Here is an 18,630-nt window from a genome sequence, read left to right on the forward strand (position 1 = left end):
GGCCGCCCGGAGATCCGAAGTCTTCCATACTAAAAAATGGGTCGGTTTGCTTTCCAAAACGGGCTTCCCCTTAAATCTGAAGTCTTTCCTAGTACAAAACGGGTCGGTCTGCTTTCCAAAACGGGCCGCCCGTAGATCCGAAGTCTTTCATACTGCAAAACGGGTTGGGTTTTTTTTTTTTTCCAAAACGGGCTGCCTGTAAATCTGAAGTCTTTCCTAGTACAAAACGGGTCGGCTTGCTTTCCAAAACGGGCCTCCCGGAGATCCCAAGTCTTTCGTACTACAAAGCGGGTCGGGTTTTTTTTTCCCAAAACGGGCTTCCCCTTAAATCTGAAGTCTTTCCTAGTACAAGACGGGTCGGTCTGCTTTCCAAAACGGGGCCACCCGTAGATCGCAAGACTTTCCCAGTCCACGACGGGTCGGTTTGCTTTCCAAAACGGGCTTCCCCTTACATCTGAAGTCTTTCCTAGTACAAAACGGGTCGGTCTGCTTTCCAAAACGGGCCGCCCGTAGATCCGAAGTCTTTCATACTGCAAAACGGGTTGGGTTTTTTTTTTTCCCAAAACGGGCTGCCTGTAAATCTGAAGTCTTTCCTAGTACAAAACGGGTCGGCTTGCTTTCCAAAACGGGCCGCCTGTAGATCCGAAGTCTTTCATACTGCAAAACGGGTTGGGTTTTTTTTTTTCCAAAACGGGCTTCCCCTTAAATCTGAAGTCTTTCCTAGTACAAAACGGGTCGGTCTGCTTTCCAAAACGGGCCGCCCGTAGATCCGAAGTCTTTCATACTGCAAAACGGGTTGGGTTTTTTTTTCCCAAAATGGGCTGCCTGTAAATCTGAAGTCTTTCCTGGTACAAAACGGGCCGCCCGTAGATCCCAAGTCTTTCGTACTACAAAACGGGTCGGGTTTTTTTTTTTTTCCAAAACGGGCTTCCCCTTAAATCTGAAGTCTTTCCTAGTACAAGACGGGTCGGTCTGCTTTCCGAAACGGGGCCGCCCGTAGATCCTTAGTCTTTCGCGGTCCCAGACGGGTTAAGGGGGGGTGTCTTTTAGTCTTTCCACCCGGGGCAGAAGGGGTTGGGTGTCTGTTTTTCCCTTCAGAGGGTCCGGCCCCCGGGGGTCGGGGGGTCGGTGCCGCCCCTGAGGAGGCAGCGCCTGAGCAGGGGGTAGAGGCGCTGGCAGGCGTCCACGGCGAGGCCGAGGGCCCCGGGCCAGGCGTGGGCGGGCTGGGGCCGGCCCTGGCCCAGCAGGCCGGACACCTGGTTGAGGACGGGCATGAGGGCGACGGTGAGGCGGGCCTGGGCGCGCTCCTCCTCCCGGCGGCCGGGGTCCAGCAGCCAGGGCCCCGGGCCGGGCGGGCGGCTCAGCCCGCAGCCCACCACCAGGTCGTACATCTCCACGCCGGCGTCGGCCAGGGCCAGGGCCGCGGCGGTCAGGGCGGCCGCCAGGGCCGACCCGCCGTCCTCCAGCAGCAGGGCCCACAGGTCCAGGCGGGCGCGGGGGTAGCGGGACAGCCGCACGGCCGGCTCCAGCGCCTCCTGCAGCCACGACGACAGCTCCTTCTCCTCAGCCGACGGGCCCCCCGCCGCCCCCGCCCCCGCCGCGGGCCGCCGGGCCCCGCAAAATGGCGCCCGCCGGAAGTCGCAGTGCAGCCGGCCCTCCCCCCCGCCGCCGCCGCCGCCCCCCGCCTCGGCCGGCCGCGGCCCCGACACGGCGCACAGCACCTTGGTGCCGCCCGCCTCCAGGTAGGCCGACCCCTTGGCCTGGCTCAGCAGCCCCGCGCGCGCGAACACCGGCCGCAGCCGCGACGCCTCCCGCGCCTCCTCCTCCTCCCCCTCGTCCTCCCCCTCCGCCGGCGAGGCGAACGGCCACGGCGGCTGGGACTCGGCGGGCCCGCGGATCCTGCGCGGGTCCCCCGGCATGGCGGCGGCTGGCCTTCACTTCCGGCCCCGCGGGGACCAGCGAGGCGGGCGCTTCCGGCCGGACGCTCCGCCCCCGCCTCGCGCCACGCTTCGGGGACCGCCCGCCACGGCGCCCCCTGCTGACCGAAAGGGGGCACGAGCGGGCGGGCGGACCCCCCCCACCCCCCACCCCCCACCCCATCCCACCGGCCTCCCCTCGCTCCCACCTGTTTTCATAGCAGTGATGCTACTACTGATAATAGTGAGTAGTAGTAATAATAAGTAATAATACTACTATTACACAGCAGTAATAATTTATAATTATGACTTTTATGATTTACATTATAACTTATGATAATTGACAATGTACTTATAATAATATATTCTGTTTATACTCATGAACGTAATGATGATGCATTATATGTTATGAATATATAAGATATTTTATACGATATAATAAATATATAATGATATATTAATAAGTAGATGTTTGTGTTGTGTGTCGTATTATGCTGTGTTATATGAATATAATATTATATAATTGTACGCTAACATAATTATAATAATGGTATAAGAGTGAATGATTTAATAGTGATGATGGCGTTTATTAATAGCGTAATATAATGTGCAAAGCGCTGGGGAGGTTACAAGGTTCGGGCCTCCCCTCGCTCCCACCTGTTTTCATGGCAGTGATGCTACTACTGATAATAGTGAGTAGTAGTAATAATAAGTAATAATACTACTATTGCACAGCAGTAATAATTTATAATTATGACTTTTATGATTTACATTATAACGTATGATAATTGACAATGTACTTATAATAATATATTCTGTTTATACTGTGCGTTATATGTCATGAACGTAATGGTGATGCGTTATATGTTATGAATATATAAGATATTTTATACGATATAATAAATATATAATGATATATTAATAAGTAGATGTTTGTGTTGTGTGTCGTATTATGCTGTGTCATATGAATATAATATACTATAATTGTACGCTAATATAATTATAATAATGGTATAAGAGTGAATGATTTAATAGTGATGATGGCGTTTATTAATAGCGTACTATAATGTGCAAAGCGCTGGGGAGCTTACAAGGTTCGGGCCTCCCCCCACTCCCACCTGTTTTCATAGCAGTGATGCTACTACTGATAATAGTGAGTAGTAGTAATAATAAGTAATAATACTACTATTGCACAGCAGTAATAATTTATAATTATGACTTTTATGATTTACATTATAACGTATGATAATTGACAATGTACTTATAATAATATATTCTGTTTCTACTGTGCGTTATATGTCATGAACGTAATGGTGATGCGTTATATGTTATGAATATATAAGATATTTTATACGATATAATAAATATATAATGATATATTAATAAGTAGATGTTTGTGTTGTGTGTCGTATTATGCTGTGTCATATGAATATAATATATTATAATTGTACGCTAATATAATTATAATAATGGTATAAGAGTGAATGATTTAATAGTGATGATGGCGTTTATTAATAGCGTAATATAATGTGCAAAGCGCTGGGGAGGTTACAAGGTTCGGGCCTCCCCTCGCTCCCACCTGTTTTCATGGCAGTGATGCTACTACTGATAATAGTGAGTAGTAGTAATAATAAGTAATAATACTACTATTACACAGCAGTAATAATTTATAATTATGACTTTTATAATTTACATTATAACTTATGATAATTGACAATGTACTTATAATAATATATTCTGTTTATGCTGTGCGTTATATGTCATGAACGTAATGGTGATGCGTTATATGTTATGAATATATAAGATATTTTATACGATATAATAAATACATAATGATATATTAATAAGTAGATGTTTGTGTTGTGTGTCGTATTATGCTGTGTCATATGAATATAATATACTATAATTGTACGCTAATATAATTATAATAATGGTATAAGAGTGAATGATTTAATAGTGATGATGGCGTTTATTAATAGCGTACTATAATGTGCAAAGCGCTGGGGAGCTTACAAGGTTCGGGCCTCCCCCCACTCCCACCTGTTTTCATAGCAGTGATGCTACTACTGATAATAGTGAGTAGTAGTAATAATAAGTAATAATACTACTATTGCACAGCAGTAATAATTTATAATTATGACTTTTATGATTTACATTATAACGTATGATAATTGACAGTGTACTTATAATAATATATTCTGTTTATACTGTGCGTTATATGTCATGAACGTAATGGTGATGCGTTATATGTTATGAATATATAAGATATTTTATACGATATAATAAATATATAATGATATATTAATAAGTAGATGTTTGTGTTGTGTGTCGTATTATGCTGTGTCATATGAATATAATATACTATAATTGTACGCTAATATAATTATAATAATGGTATAAGAGTGAATGATTTAATAGTGATGATGGCGTTTATTAATAGCGTACTATAATGTGCAAAGCGCTGGGGAGCTTACAAGGTTCGGGCCTCCCCCCACTCCCACCTGTTTTCATAGCAGTGATGCTACTACTGATAATAGTGAGTAGTAGTAATAATAAGTAATAATACTACTATTGCACAGCAGTAATAATTTATAATTATGACTTTTATGATTTACATTATAACGTATGATAATTGACAATGTACTTATAATAATATATTCTGTTTATACTGTGCGTTATATGTCATGAACGTAATGGTGATGCGTTATATGTTATGAATATATAAGATATTTTATACGATATAATAAATATATAATGATATATTAATAAGTAGATGTTTGTGTTGTGTGTCGTATTATGCTGTGTCATATGAATATAATATATTATAATTGTACGCTAATATAATTATAATAATGGTATAAGAGTGAATGATTTAATAGTGATGATGGCGTTTATTAATAGCTTACTATAAGGTGCAAAGCGCTGGGGAGGTTACAAGGTTCGGGCCTCCCCTCGCTCCCACCTGTTTTCATGGCAGTGATGCTACTACTGATAATAGTGAGTAGTAGTAATAATAAGTAATAATACTACTATTACACAGCGGTAATAATTTATAATTATGACTTTTATAATTTACATTATAACGTATGATAATTGACAATGTACTTATAATAATATATTCTGTTTCTACTGTGCGTTATATGTCATGAACGTAATGGTGATGCGTTATATGTTATGAATATATAAGATATTTTATACGATATAATAAATATATAATGATATATTAATAAGTAGACGTTTGTGTTGTGTGTCGTATTATGCTGTGTTATATGAATATAATATATTATAATTGTACGCTAATATAATTATAATAATGGTATAAGAGTGAATGATTTAATAGTGATGATGGCGTTTATTAATAGCGTACTATAATGTGCAAAGCGCTGGGGAGGTTACAAGGTTCGGGCCTCCCCCCGCTCCCACCTGTTTTCATAGCAGTGATGCTACTACTGATAATAGTGAGTAGTAGTAATAATAAGTAATAATACTACTATTACACAGCAGTAATAATTTATAATTATGACTTTTATAATTTATATTATAACTTATGATAATTGATAATGTACTTATAATAATATATTCTGTTTATACTGTGCGTTATATGTCATGAATGTAATGATGATGCGTTATATGTTATGAATATATAAGATATTTTATACGATATAAGTATATAATGATATATTAATAAGTAGATGTTTGTGTTGTGTGTCGTATTATGCTGTGTCATATGAATATAATATATTATAATTGTACGCTAATATAATTATAATAATGGTATAAGAGTGAATGATGTAATAGTGATGATGGCGTTTATTAATAGCGTACTATAATGTGCAAAGCGCTGGGGAGGTTACAAGGTTCGGGCCTCCCCCCGCTCCCACCTGTTTTAGGAATAATAAGAATAATGGCATTTATTAATAGCTTACTATAATGTGCAAAGTGCTGGGGAGGTTACAAGGCGATCCCCGGATCGGGACTCCCCCCCGCTTTAATAATAATAATAATAATAATAATAATAATGACATTTATTAATAGCTTATCATAATGTGCAAAGCGCTGGGGAGGTTACAAGGTGATCCCCGGCGCGGGCCTCCCCCCATTCCACCTGTTTTAATGATAATGATAATAATGGCATTTATTAAAAGCTTACTATGATGTGCAAAGCGTTGTTCTAAGCGCTGGGGAGGTTACAAGGTGATCCCCGGCGCGGGCCTCCCCCCGCTCCCACCTGCTTTAATAATAATAATAGTAATGGAATTTATTAAAAGCTTACTATGATGTGCAAAGCGCTGTTCTAAGCGCTGGGGAGGTTACAAGGTGATCCCCGGCGCGGGCCTCCGCACGCTCCCACCTGTTTTAATAATAATAATAGTAATGGCATTTATTAAAAGCTTACTATGATGTGCAAAGCGCTGTTCTAAGCGCTGGGGAGGTTACAAGGTGATCCCCGGCGCGGGCCTCCGCACGCTCCTACCTGTTTTAATAATAATAATAGTAATGGCATTTATTAAAAGCTTACTATGATGTGCAAAGCACTGTTCTAAGCGCTGGGGAGGTTACAAGGTGATCCCCGGCGCGGGCCTCCGCACGCTCCCACCTGTTTTAATAATAATAATAATGATGATGGTGGTATTTGTTAAGCGCTAACTATGTGCAAAGCACTGTCTAAGCGCGGGGGTGGGTGGGGGCTACAAGGTGATCAGTTTGTCCCGCTTGGGGCTCACAGGCTTAATCCCCATTTTATAGATGAGGTCCCGGAGGCCCAGAGAAGTTAAGCGGTTTGCCCAAGGTCGGAGGTTACAAGGTGATCCCCGGCGCGGGCCTACCCCCGCTCCCACCTGTTTTAATAATAATAATGGCATTTATCAATGGCTTACTATAATGTGCAAAGAGCTGGGGAGGTTACAAGGTGATCCCCGGCTCGGGCCTCCCCCCGCTCCCACCTGTTTTAGTAATAATAATAATAATAATAATAATATTTATTAATAGCTTACTATAATGTGCAAAGCGCTGGGGAGGTTACAAGGTGATCCCCGGCCCGGGCCTCCCCCCATCCCACCTGTTTTAATGATAATAATAATAATGGCATTTATTAAAAGCTTACTATGATGTGCAAAACGATGTTCTAAGCGCTGGGGAGGTTACAAGGTGATCCCCGGTGCAGGCCTCCCCTCGCTCCCACCTGTTTTAATAATAATAATAATAATAATAGTATTTGTTAAGCGCTAACTATGTGCAAAGCACTGTTCTAAGAGAAGCAGCGTGGCTCAGTGGAAAGAGCCCGGGCTTTGGAGTCAGTGGTCGTGGGTTCAAATCCCGCTCTGCCAATTGTCAGCTGTGTGACTCTGGGTAAGTCACTTAGCTTCTCTGTGCCTGTTACCTCATCTGTAAAATGGGGATTAAGACTGTGAGCCCCCCGTGGGACAACCTGATCACCTTGTATCCCCCCAGCGCTTAGAACAGTGCTTTGCACATAGTAAGCGCTTAATAAATGCCATCATCATCATCATCATTATTATTACTATTATTCTAAGCGCGGGGGGGGGGAGGGCTACAAGGTGATCAGTTTGTCCCTCTTGGGGCTCACAGTCTTTATCCCCATTTTACAGATGAGGTTACGGAGGTCCAGAGAAGTTAAGTGGTTTGCCCAAGGTCGGAGATTACAAGGTGATCCCCGGCGCGGGCCTCCCCCCGCTCCCACCTGTTTTAGTAATAATAATAATAATGGCATTTATTAATAGCTTACTATAATGTGCAAAGCGCTGGAGAGGTTACAAGGTGATCCCCGGCTCGGGCCTCCCCCCGCTCCCACCTGTTTTAATACTAATAATGATAATAATGGCGTTTATTAATAGCTTACTATAATGTGCAAAGCGCGGGGGAGGTTACAAGGTGATCCCCAGCTCGGGACTCCCCGCACTCCCACCTGTTTTAATAATAATAGTAATGGCGTGTATTAATAGCTTACTATAATGTGCAAAGCGCTGCGGAGGTTACAAGGTGATCCCCGGCTCGGGCCTCCCCCCGCTCCCACTTGTTTTAATGATAATAATAATAATAATGGCATTTATTAAAAGCATACTGTGATGTGCAAAGCGCTGTTCTAAGCGCTGGGGAGGTTACAAGGTGATCCCCGGCACGGGCCTCCGCCCGCTCCCACCTGTTTTAATAATAATAATAATAATGATGGTGGTATTTGTTAAGCGCTAACTATGTGCAAAGCACTGTTCTAAGCTTTGGGGGGGGCTACAAGGTGATCAGTTTGTCCCTCTTGGGGCTCACAGTCTTAATCCCCATTTTACAGATGAGGTCACAGAGGCCCAGAGAAGTTAAGTGGCTTGCCCAAGGTCGGAGGTTACAAGGTGATCCCCGGCGCGGGCCTACCCCCGCTCCCACCTGTTTTAATAATGATAATAATAATAATGTCATTTATTAATACCTTACTATAATGTGCAAAGCGCTGGGGAGGTTACAAGGTGATCCCCGGCGCGGGTCTCCCCCCGCTCCCACCTGCTTTAATAATAATAATAGTAATGGCATTTATTAAAAGCTTACTATGATGTGCAAAGCGCTGGGGAGGTTACAAGGTGATCCCCGGCGCGGGTCTCCCCTCGCTCCCACCTGTTTTAATAATAATAATAGTAATGGCATTTATTAAAAGCTTACTATGATGTGTAAAGCGCTGTTCTAAGCGCTGGGGAAGTTACAAAGTGATCCCCAGCGCGGGCCTCCGCCCCCTCCAACCTGTTTTAATAATAATAATAATAATAATAATGGTGGTATTTGTTAAGCGCTTACTATGTGCAAAGCACTGTTCTAAGCGCCGGGGGGAGGGGGGGGCTACAAGGTGATCACTTTGTCCCTCTTGGGGTTCACAGTCTTAATCCCCATTTTACAGATGAGTACACGGAGGCCCAGAGAAGTTAAGTGGCTTGACCCAGGTCGAAGGTTACAAGGTGATCCCCGGCGCGGGTCTATCCCCCCTCCCACCTGTTTTAATAATGATAATAATAATAATGGCATTTATTAATACCTTACCATAATGTGCAAAGCAAAGCGCTGGGGAGGTTACAAGGTGATCTCCGGCACGGGTTTCCCCGCGCTCCCCTTTGTTTTAATAATAATAATAATAATAACGGCATTTATTAATACCTTACTATAATGTGCAAAGCGCTGGGGAGGTTACAAGGTGATCCCCGGCTCCGGCCTCCCCCCATCCCACCTGTTTTAATGATAATAATAATAATAATGGCATTTATTAAAAGCTTACTATGATGTGCAAAGCACTGTTCTAAGCGCTGGGGAGGTTACAAGGTGATCCCCGGCGCGGGCCTCCCCTCGCTCCCACCTGCTTCAATAATAATAATAGTAATGGCATTTATTAAAAGCTTACTATGATGTGCAAAGCGCTGTTCTAAGCGCTGGGAAGGTTACAAGGTGTTAAGCGCTAACTATGTGCAAGCACTGTCTAAGCGCGGGGGTGGGTGGGGGCTACAAGGTGATCAGTTTGTCCTTCTTGGGACTCACAGTCTTAATCCCCATTTTATAGATGAGTTCACGGAGGCCCAGAGAAGTTAAGTGGCTTGCCCAAGGTCGGAGGTTACAAGGTGATCCCCGGCGCGGGCCAACCCCCGCTCCCACCAGTGTTAATAATGATAATAATAATAATGGCATTTATTAATACCTTACTATAATGTGCAAAGCGCTGCGGAGGTTACAAGGTGTCCTCCGGCACGGGCCTCCCCGCGCTCCCCTTTGTTTTAATAATAATAATAATGGCATTTATTAATACCTTACTATAATGTGCAAAGCGCTGGGGAGGTTACAAGGTGATCCCCGGCTCGGGCCTCCCCCCATCCCACCTGTTTTAATGATAATAATAATAATGGCATTTATTAAAAGCTTACTATGATGTGCAAAGCGCTGTTCTAAGCGCTGGGGAGGTTACAAGGTGATCCCCGGCGCGGGCCTCCGCCCGCTCCCACCTGTTTTAATAATAATAATAATAATAATAATAATAATAATAATAATAATGGTATTTGTTAAGCGCTAACTATGTGCAAAGCACTGTTCTAAGCGCAGGGGCGGGGGCGCTACAAGGTGATCAGTTTGTCCCTCTTGGGGCTCACAGTCTTAATCCCCATTTTATAGATGAGGTCACGGAGGCCCAGAGAAGTTAAGTGGCTTGCCCAAGGTCGGAGGTTACAAGGTGATCCCCGGCGCGGGCTTCCCCCCGCTCCCACCTGCTTTAATAATAATAATAGCAATGGCATTTATTAAAAGCTTACTATGATGTGCAAAGCGCTGTTCTAAGCGCTGGGGAGGTTACAAGGTGATCCCCGGCGCGGGCCTCCGCCCGCTCCCACCTGTTTTAATAATAATAATAATAATAATAATAATAATAATAATAATAATGGTATTTGTTAAGCGCTAACTATGTGCAAAGCACTGTTCTAAGCGCAGGGGCGGGGGGGGCTACAAGGTGATCAGTTTGTCCCTCTTGGGGCTCACAGGCTTAATCCCCATTTTATAGATGAGGTCACGGAGGCCCAGAGAAGTTAAGTGGCTTGCCCAAGGTCGGAGGTTACAAGGTGATCCCCGGCGCGGGTCAACCCCCGCTCCCACCTGTTTTAATAATAATAATGGCATTTACTAATAGCTTACTAAAATGTGCAAAGCGCTGGGGAGGTTACAAGGTGATCCCCGGCTCGGGCCTCCCCCCGCTCCCCCCTGTTTTAATAATAATAATAATAATAATAATAATAATAATGGCATTTATTAAAAGCTTACTATAATGTGCAAAGCGCTGGGGATGTAACAAGGTGATCCCTGGCGCGGGCCTCCTCCCGCTCCCACCTGTTTTAGTAGTAGTAGTAGTAATAATAATAATAATAATAATAATAATAATAATAATAATATAATAGTATTTACTAATAGCTTACTATAATGTGCAAAGCGCTGGGGAGGTTACAAGGTGATCCTCGGCTCGGGCTTCCCCCCGCTCCCACCTGTTTTAATAATAATAATAATAATGGCATTTATTAATAGCTTATTATAATGTGCAAAGCGCTGGGGAGGTTACAAGGTGATCCCCGGCGCGGGCCTCCCCCCGCTCCCACCTGTTTTACTACTACTAATAATAATAATGATGGCATTTATTAATAGCTTACTATAGTGTGCAAAGCGCTGGGGAGGTTACAAGGTGATCCCCGGCTCGGGCCTCCCCCCGCTCCCACCTGTTTTAATAATAATAATAATAATGACGGCACTTATTAATAGCTTACTGTAATGTGCAAAGCGCTGGGGAGGTTACAAGGTGATCCCCGGCTCGGGCCTTCCCCGCTCCCACCTGTTATAATAATGATAATAATAATAATAATAATAATAATAATAATAATAGCAATGACATTTATTAATAGCTTATTATAATGTGCAGAGCGCTGGGGAGGTTACAAGGTGATCCCCGGCTCGGGCCTCCCCCCTCTCCCAACTGTAATAATGATAATAATAATAATAATAATAATAATAATAATAATAATAATAATAATATTTGTTAATAGCTTATTATAATGTGCAAAGCGCTGGGGAGGTTACAAGGTGATCCCCGGCTCGGGCCTCCCACCGCTACCACCTGTTTTAGTAATAATAATAATAATAATAATGCATTTAGTAATAGCTTACTATAATGTGCAAAGCGCTGGGAAGGCTACAGGGTGATCCCCGGCGCGGGCCTCCCCGTGCTCCCACCTGTTTTAATAATAATAATAATAATAATAATAATAATAATAATAATAATAATAATAATGGCATTTATTAATAGCTTACTATAATGTGCAAAGCGCTGCGGAGGTTACAAGGTGATCCTCGGCTCGGGCCTCCCCCCGCTCCCCCCGTTTTAATAATAATAATAATAATAATGGCATTTATTAATAGCTTACTATAATGTGCAGAGAGCTGGGGAGGTTACAAGGTGATTCCCGGCTCGGGCCTCCCCCCGCTCCTACCTGTTTTAATAATAATAATGGCATTTATTAATAGCTTATAATGTGCAAAGCGCTGGGGAGGATACAAGGTGATCCCCGGCTCGGGCCTCCCCCCGCTCCCACCTTTTTTAGTAATAATAACAATAATGGTATTAATAGCTCACTATAATGTGCAAAGCGCTGGGGAGGTTACAAAGTGATCCCCAGCTCGGGCCTCCCCCCGCTCCCACCTGTTTTTGTAATAATAATAATAATAATGGTATTTATTAATAGCTTACTATAATGTGCAGTGCGCTGGGGAGGTTACAAGGTGATCCTCGGCTCGGGCCTCCCCCCGCTTCCCCCTATTTTAATAATAATAATAATGGCATTTGTTAATAGCTTTCTATAACGTGCAAAGCGCTGGGGAGGTTACAAGTGATCCCCGGCGCGGGCCTCCCCACGCTCCCCCTTGTTTTAATAATAATAATGGCATTTATTAATAGCTTATTATAATGTGCAAAGCGCTGGGGAGGTTATAAGGTTATCCCCGGCGCGGGCCTCCCCCCGCTCCCGCCTGTTTTACTACTACTAATAATAATAATGATGGAATTTATTAATAGCTTACTATAATGTGCAAAGCGCTGGGGAGGTTACGAGGTGATCCCCGGCTCGGGCCTCCTCCCGCTCCCACCTGTTTTAATAATAATAATAATAATAACGGCATTTATTAATACCTTACTATAATGTGCAAAGCGCTGGGGAGGTTACAAGGTGATCCCCGTCCTGGTCCTCCCCCCCCCCCCCCACCTGTTTTAATAATAATAATAGTAATAATGACATTTATTAATAGCTTACTATAATGTGCAGAGCGCTGGGGAGGTTACGAGGTGATCCCCGGCTCGGGCCTCCCCCCATCCCACCTGTTTTAATGATAATTACAATAATGGCGTTTATTGAAAGCTTACTATGATGTGCAAAGCGCTGTTCTAAGCGCTGGGGAGGTTACAAGGTGATCCTCGGCGCGGGCCTCCCCCCATCCCACCTGTTTTAACAATAATAATAATAGTAATAAGTGCTCTGGACACAGTAAGCACTCAATAAATACGATTGATTGATTAATAATGGCATTTATTAATAGCTTACTATAATGTGCAAAGTGCTGGGGAGGTTACAAGGTGATCCTCGCCTCGGGCCTCCCCCCGCTTCGCCCTATTTTAATAATAATAATAATGGCATTTGTTAATAGCTTACTATAATGTGCAAAGCACTGGGGAGGTTACAAGGTGATCCCCGGCGCGGGCCTCCCCCCACTCCCACCTGTTTTAATAATAATAATAATAATAATGGCATTTATTAAAAGCTTACTATAATGTGCAAAGCGCTGGGGAGGTTACAAGGTGATCCCCGGCGCGGGCCTCCCCACGCTCCCCCTTGTTTTAATAATAATAATGGCATTTATTAATAGGTTATTATAATGTGCAAAGTGCTGGGGAGGGTATAAGGTTATCCCCGGCGCGGGCCTCCCCCCGCTCACACCTGTTTTACTACTACTAATAATAATAATAATGGCATTTATTAATAGCTTACTATAATGTGCAAAGCACTGGGGAGGTTACAAGGTGATCCCCGGCTCGGGCCTCCCCCCGCTCCCACCTGTTTTAATAATAATAATAATAACGGCATTTATTAATACTTTACTATAATGTGCAAAGCGCTGGGGAGGTTACAAGGTGATCCTCGTCCTGGTCCTCCCCCCACCCCACCTGTTTTAATGATAATAATAGTAATAATGGCATTTATTAATAGCTTACTACAATGTGCAGAGCGCTGGGGAGGTTACAAGGTGATCCCCGGCTCGGGCCTCCCCCCATCCCACCTGTTTTAATGATAATAACAATAATGGCGTTTATTAAAAGCTTACTATGATGTGCAAAGCGCTGTTCTAAGCGCTGGGGAGGTTACAAGGTGATCCTCGGCGCGGGCCTCCCCCCCATCCCACCTGTTTTAATAATAAGAATAGTAATAAGTGCTCTGGACACAGTAAGCCCTCAATAAATACGATTGATTGATTAATAATGGCATTTATTAATGGCTTACTATAATGTGCAAAGCGCTGGGAAGGTTACAAGGTGATCCCCGGCGCGGGCCTCCTCCCGCTCCCTCTTGTTTTAATAATAATAATAATGATAATGGCATTTATTAATAGTTTATTATAATGTACAAAACGCTGGGGAGGCTACAAGATGATCCCCGGCGCGGGCCTCCCCCATATCCCACATGTTTTATTAATAATAATAATAATGGCATTTATTAAAAGCTTATTACAGTGTGCAAAGCGCTCGGGAGGTTGCAAGGTTCGGGCCTCCCCCCGCTCCCACCTGTTTTAGTAGTTATAATAATAAGGGCATTTATTAATAGCTTACTATAATGTGCAAAGCGCTGGGGAGGTTACGAGGTGATCCCCGGCTCGGGCCTCCCCCCTCCCACCTGTTTTAGTAATAATAATAATAATAATAATGGCATTTATTAATAGCTTACTATAATGTGCAAAGCGCTGGGAAGGCTACAAGGTGATCCCCGGCGCGGGCCTCCCCGTGCTCCCACCTATTTCAATAATAATAATAATAATAATAATAGCATTTATTAATAGCTTACTATAATGTGCAAAGCGCTGGGGAGGTTACAAGGTGATCCTCGGCTCGGGCCTCCCCCCGCTCCCCCCGTTTTAGTAATAATAATAATAATAATAATGGCATTTATTAATAGCTTACAATAATGTGCAGAGCGCTGGGGGGGTTACAAGGTGATTCCCGGCTCGGGCCTCCCCCCGCTCCCACCTGTTTTAATAATAATAATAATAATAATGTCATTTATTAATAGCTTATTATAATGTGCAAAGCGCTGGGGAGGATACAAGGTGATCCCCGGCTCGGGCCTCCCCCCGCTCCCACCTTTTTTAATAATAATAATAATAATGGTGTTTATTAATAGCTCACTATAATGTGCAAAGCGCTGGGGAGGTTACAAAGTGATCCCCAGCTCGGGCCTCCCCCCGCTCCCACCTGTTTTAATAATAATAATAATAATAATGGTATTTATTAATAGCTTACTATAATGTGCAGTGCGCTGGGGAGGTTACAAGGTGATCCTCGGCTCGGGCCTCCCCCCGCTTCCCCCTATTTTAATAATAATAATAATGGTATTTGTTAATAGCTTACTATAACGTGCAAAGCGCTGGGGAGGTTACAAGTGATCCCCGGCGCGGGCCTCCCCACACTCCCCCTTGTTTTAATAATAATAATGGCATTTATTAATAGCTTATTATAATGTGCAAAGCGCTGGGGAGGTTATAAGGTTATCCCCGGCGCGGGCCTCCCCCCGCTCCCGCCTGTTTTACTACTACTACTACTAATAACGATGGTATTTATTAATAGCTTACTATAATGTGCAAAGCGCTGGGGAGGTTACAAGGTGATCCCCGGCTCGGGCCTCCTCCCGCTCCCACCTGTTTTAATAATAATAATAATAACGGCATTTATTAATAGCTTACTATAATGTGCAAAGCGCTGGGGAGGTTACAAGGTGATCCCGTCCTGGTCCTCCCCCCACCCCACCTGTTTTAATAATAATAATAGTAACAATGGCATTTATTAATAGCTTACTATAATGTGCAGAGCGCTGGGGAGGTTACAAGGTGATCCCCGGCTCGGGCCTCCCCACGCTCCCCCTTGTTTTAATAATAATAATGGCATTTATTAATAGGTTATTATAATGTGCAAAGTGCTGGGGAGGGTATAAGGTTATCCCCGGCGCGGGCCTCCCCCCGCTCCCACCTGTTTTACTACTAATAATAATAATAATGATGGCATTTATTAATAGCTTACTATAATATGCAAAGCGCTGGGGAGGTTACAAGGTGATCCCCGGCTCGGGCCTCCCCCCCCCCCACCTGTTTTAATAATAATACTAATAACGGCATTTATTAATAGCTTATTATAATGTGCAAAGCGCTGGGGAGGTTACAAGGTGATCCCCGGCTCGGGCCTCCTCCCGCTCCAACCTGTTTTAATAATAATAATAATAACGGCATTTATTAGTAGCTTACTATAATGTGCAAAGCGCTGGGGAGGTTACAAGGTGATCCCCGTCCTGGTCCTCCCCCCACCCCACCTGTTTTAATAATAATAATAGTAATAATGGCATTTATTAATAGCTTACTATAATGTGCAAAGCGCTGGGGAGGTTACAAGGTGATCCCCGGCTCGGGCCTCCCCCCCATCCCACCTGTTTTAATGATAATAACAATAATGGCGTTTATTAAAAGCTTACTATGATGTGCAAAGCGCTGTTCTAAGCGCTGGGGAGGTTACAAGGTGATCCTCGGCGCGGGCCTCCCCCCATCCCACCTGTTTTAATAATAATAATAGTAATAAGTGCTCTGGACACAGTAAGCGCTCAATACGATTGATTGATTAATAATGGCATTTGTTAATAGCTTACTATAATGTGCAAAGCACTGGGGAGGTTACAAGGTGATCCCCGGCTCGGGCCTCCCCCCGCTCCCACTTGTTTTAATAATAATAATAATAATAATAATAATAATGGCATTTATTAAAAGCTTACTATAATGTGCAAAGCGCTGGGGAGGTTACAAGGTGATCCCCGGCTTGGGCCTCCCCACGCTCCCCCTTGTTTTAATAATAATAATAATGACATTTGTTAATAGCTTACTATAATGTGCAAAGCACTGGGGAGGTTACAAGGTGATCCCCGGCTCGGGCCTCCCCCCGCTCCCACCTGTTTTAATAATAATAATAATGGCATTTATTAAAAGCTTATAATGTGCAAAGCGCTGGGGAGGATACAAGGTGATCCCCGGCACGGGCCTCCCCCCACTCCCACCTGTTTTATTATTAATAATAATAATAATAATAATGGTATTCATTAAAAGCTTACTGTGATGTGCAAAGCACTGTTCTAAGCGCTGGTGAGGTTGCAAGGTGATCCCCGGCATGGGCCTCCCCTCAATCCCACCTGTTTTAATAATAATAATAATAATGGCATTTATTAAAAGCTTACTATGTGCAAAAGGCGCTGTTCTAAGTGCTGGGGAGGTTTCAAGGTGATCCCCGGCGCGGGCCTCCCCCTGCTCCCACCTGTTTTAATAATAATAATAATAATAATAATGGCATTTATTAATAGCTTACTATGATGTGCAAAGCGATGTTCTAAGTGCTGGGGAGGTTACAAGGTGATCCCCGGCACGTTAATATGTTTTGTTTTGTCGTCTGTCTCCCCCTTCTAGACTGTGAGCCCGCTGTTGGGTAGGGACCGTCTCTAGATGTTGCCCACTTGGACTTTCCATGCGCTTAGTACAGTGCTCTGCACACAGTAAGTGCTCAATAAATACGATTGAATGAATTAATAATAATAATGATGGCTTTTATTAAAAGCTTACTATGTGCAAGGTGCTGTTCTAAGCGCTGGGGAGGTTACAAGGTGATCCCCGGCATGGGCCTCCCCCGGCTCCCACCTGTTTTAATAACAATAATAATAATAATGGCATTTATTAAAAGCTTACTATGTGCAAGGCACTGTTCTAAGCGTTGGGGAGGTTACAAGGTGATCCCCGGCACGTTAATATGTTTTGTTTTGTTGTCTGTCTCCCCCTTCTAGACTGTGAGCCCACTGTTGGGTAGGGACTGTCTCTAGATGTTGCCAACTTGGACTTCCCAAGCACTTAGTACAGTGCTCTGCACACAGTAAGCGCTCAATAAATAGGACTGAATGAATGGATGAATAATAATAATAATAATGGCATTTATTGAAAGCTTACTATGATGTGCAAAGAGCTGTTCTAAGCACTGGGGAGGTTACAAGGTGATCCCCGGTGCGGGCCTCCCCCCGCTCCCACCTGTTTTATTAATAATAACAATAATGGCATTTATTAAAAGCTTACTATTTGCAAAGCACTGGGGAGGTTAGAGAAGCAGTGTGGCTCAGTGGAAAGGACACGGGCTTTGGAGTCAGAGGTCATGGGTTCAAATCCCAGCTCCGCCACTTGTCAGCTGTGTGACTTTGGGCAAGTCACTTAACTTCTCTGGGCCTCAGTTCCCTCATCTGTAAAATGGGCATTAAGACTGTGAGCCCCACGTGGAACAGCCTGATCACCTTATATCCCCCCAGCGCTTAGAACAGTGCTTTGCACATAGTAAGCGATGAATAAATGCCATTATTATTATTATTACAAGGTGATCCCCGGCACGGGCCTCCCCCCGCTCCCGCCTATTTTAATAATAATAATAATAATAATGGCATTTATTAAAAGCTTACTATGATGTGCAAGGCACTGTTCTAAGTGCTGGGGAGGTTACAAGGTGATCCCCGGAGCGGGCCTCGCCCCACTCCCACCTGTTTTAATAATAATAACAACAATGGCATTTATTAAAAGCTTACTATGTGCAAAGCGCTGTTCTGAGCACTGGGGAGGTTACAAGGTGATCCCCGGCGCGGGCCTCCCCCCCCTCCCGCCTGTTTTAATAATAATAATGATAATAATGGCATTTATTAAGCACTTACTATGTGCAAAGCGCTGTTCTAAGCACTGGGGAGGTTACAAGGTGATCAGGTTGTCCCACGGGGGGCTCACAGTTTTCATCCCCATTTTACAGATGAGGGAACTGAGGCACAGAGAAGTGAAGTGACTTGCCCAAAGTCACACAACTGACAATTGGCAGAGCAGGGATTTG

General features: G+C 43.9%; 1 protein-coding gene across 1 annotated transcript; it reads right to left on the bottom strand.

Moving 5' to 3' along the window:
• Positions 1 to 857: 857 nt before the first annotated feature.
• EXOSC6 (exosome component 6) lies at positions 858 to 1,919 on the bottom strand. Its single transcript, XM_038753769.1, has one exon. It carries the CDS (start codon positions 1,917 to 1,919, stop codon positions 1,095 to 1,097), a length of 825 nt encoding a protein of 274 aa, XP_038609697.1. The 3' UTR covers positions 858 to 1,094.
• Between the last annotated feature and the right edge of the window lie 16,711 nt (positions 1,920 to 18,630).

Source organism: Tachyglossus aculeatus, chromosome 11, assembly GCF_015852505.1.
Source record: "Tachyglossus aculeatus isolate mTacAcu1 chromosome 11, mTacAcu1.pri, whole genome shotgun sequence".
Lineage (NCBI taxonomy): Eukaryota > Metazoa > Chordata > Mammalia > Monotremata > Tachyglossidae > Tachyglossus > Tachyglossus aculeatus.